Raw genomic sequence first — 2,476 nt, 5'->3', positions numbered from 1 at the left:
GTAGGAGTGAGAGAAGTAAGGTAGTACGTATAGTAATAATTAGTTACTTACTGACACTACACTATATATATATATATATATATATATATAAATATATATACGAGGATATGCTGGTATGGTCTGTTATTTGCACATGTGTGAAAATACACTGGGGAGAGAATAGGTGTATATGGTATATCAGTACGTCATGCATATATATATATATATATATATTTATATATGTTCATGTAGGTATGTGCATCGTTGGGTGGTAAGAAAGGAGTATTAAAAACGCTCGTGTGAAGACAATTTGTGTGAAAGATCGTCGCAATGTTCTGAATAGATTTGCTCGCACACACGTGTTGCACACGCTGATATGAACAACCAATCAATTTCACCAAGTGTTTATGACCGTTCCTCACAAACATTACTACTCACATATGTATACATTCCGATCTAGGATCTCACTGATACTAGCTATACAACCAGGGGTTAACTTGTTGACAAATCAGGGTTTAACTCGTTGACTTACATGCCCTCACCGCCACCCACCCTGATACCCCATATCCTCACAGTGCTGACCCAAGCACATGGATTTGCACTACAATCACACCTCACATACATCAACACACAGCCGCGCACACACTCCAGTCACGTATCCCCCAACCATTCACAACAAACAAGGTTTATAAGAAGAAAAAACCCCCCCCCGGGGTTATAACACTAACATACTCGCTCGCGGGTGTAAAAGTAACATACTTGCTCGTGCCACCAGCCGCCTTGACATCCCACAAACGCACAGTGTTGTCTGCGCCTCCGCTGGACAGCACATTGGTATCACCACTGAAGCAGAGCGAGTACACGGCATCCTCATGGCCTGTGAATGTGGCCACCTTACTACCTTGCGCCAGATCCCACAGGATCACGTCCCTATCCTCGCCTATGGGTTGGTTGGGGGTGGGGGTGGGGGGGAGGATATGCATGTTGAGTATATACATATATATAGATACAGATACAGATACAAGCACAGGCACAGGCACAGACCCAGACCGACCCACATATATATATATGTATGTATATATCTATCTATTTATCTATATATATATATATATATATACGTATACACACACAAAAATTGCACGCAGAGATAATCCATTGGATACACTTATCCACCAGAAACAACCCTTCATGGACACAATCAAGTACATACACTTGTACACCATGGCATAACCAACATGAATGTAGAGCATTCACACAGAGACAATCGGTTCTATATGCCTATACAACCCACAATCCCACAAACATGTACAATATCCAAACAGTATGTCTGTATACGACGCACAGTACCTGCCGAAGCCAAGTATTTGCCGTCGGGTGAGATCGCCAAAGAATAAACGGTCCCTGAATGGCCGGTGAGCAGGCGCACACAGTCGCCTGTCTTGACATCCCACAGGCGCACCGTTTCATCACTCGAACCCGTCGCCACGTAGTTGCAGTTGGGATGGAACTTCACGGCCTGTTTGGTTGAGCCAAAGGGGAAGGAGTTCGATGGGATGTGATATCTCAGTGAGACCTCGGCACCGATTGGGTGTTTATATAGAGATACAGTGAAGGCGATACATAAGAGTATGTATACACATACACAGGGAAAGGGATGCATTTGGGTTTATATACACATACACCGGGAGATAGATACAAACGTATGGGTATATATACATATACACAGGGAGAGAGATACATAAACGCATTTATACACATACACAAGGAAAGAGATGCATACAGAAAGCAATACACGATGCAAGACACAGACGTCAGTATGTGGCATGTGATACATGCAGTGTGATTTGGCTACACCCTAACCCGTAGCCTTATAGTTGCATTTGGGGGATTAGGCTGAACTACCTACTGCTAAGCGGTCTGAGCATTTAACCGAACCTTCTAACGTCCTAAAGTATCAGCACTGGGTGCACCATGTGCGTGCGCATACAATACACTAACGGGACGAGAACCCGGCCGTCTGAGTGACAAAGGCAAGGTATGATGATGCAGTGTGTACTTATCTAGTCTGAGCTGTGTAGTTATCCAGTCTAAGGCGTGTTTGCGAATGGTCTGAGTGACAAGGGCAATGTATGATGATACAGTGTGTAGATATCCAGTCTAAGGTGTGTAGTTATCCAGTCCAAGGTGTGTAGTTATCCAGTCTAAGGTGTGTAGTTATTCAGTCTAAGGTGTGTTTGCGGATGGTGGTCGTCTGAGTACAATCCACCTGCACTGACTATCAATACCACGCCATCCCTCCGAGTGCGTGTAGGTGTGTGGAAAACGTTAGAAACGCTGTGGGATCATCGCTGCTGGCGCCCATGTGTTTGGGGTTCATTTACGTTTGGATATTGATAGAAACCACTTATACACCCGCTCATACATAAATACATATTGATATACATATATATATATATATATATATATATATTAATATATATATATATATATATATATA

The 2,476-nt window shown here is 43.0% G+C and overlaps 1 protein-coding gene across 1 annotated transcript; it reads right to left on the bottom strand.

Annotated features, from left to right (window-relative positions):
• Positions 1-738: 738 nt before the first annotated feature.
• SARC_14314 (hypothetical protein) lies at positions 739-919 on the bottom strand (the record flags this gene model as incomplete). Its single annotated transcript, XM_014291556.1, has 1 exon — positions 739-919. A coding segment is annotated over one exon (181 nt), but the record flags the coding sequence as incomplete, so codon positions are not given.
• Positions 920-2,476: the final 1,557 nt, after the last annotated feature.

Source organism: Sphaeroforma arctica (genome assembly GCF_001186125.1).
Source record: "Sphaeroforma arctica JP610 unplaced genomic scaffold supercont1.4446, whole genome shotgun sequence".
NCBI classification, from domain to species: Eukaryota; class Ichthyosporea; order Ichthyophonida; genus Sphaeroforma; species Sphaeroforma arctica.
Note: the sequence above shows the minus strand (reverse complement) of the source record. Positions and strands in the feature narration are given on the sequence as shown.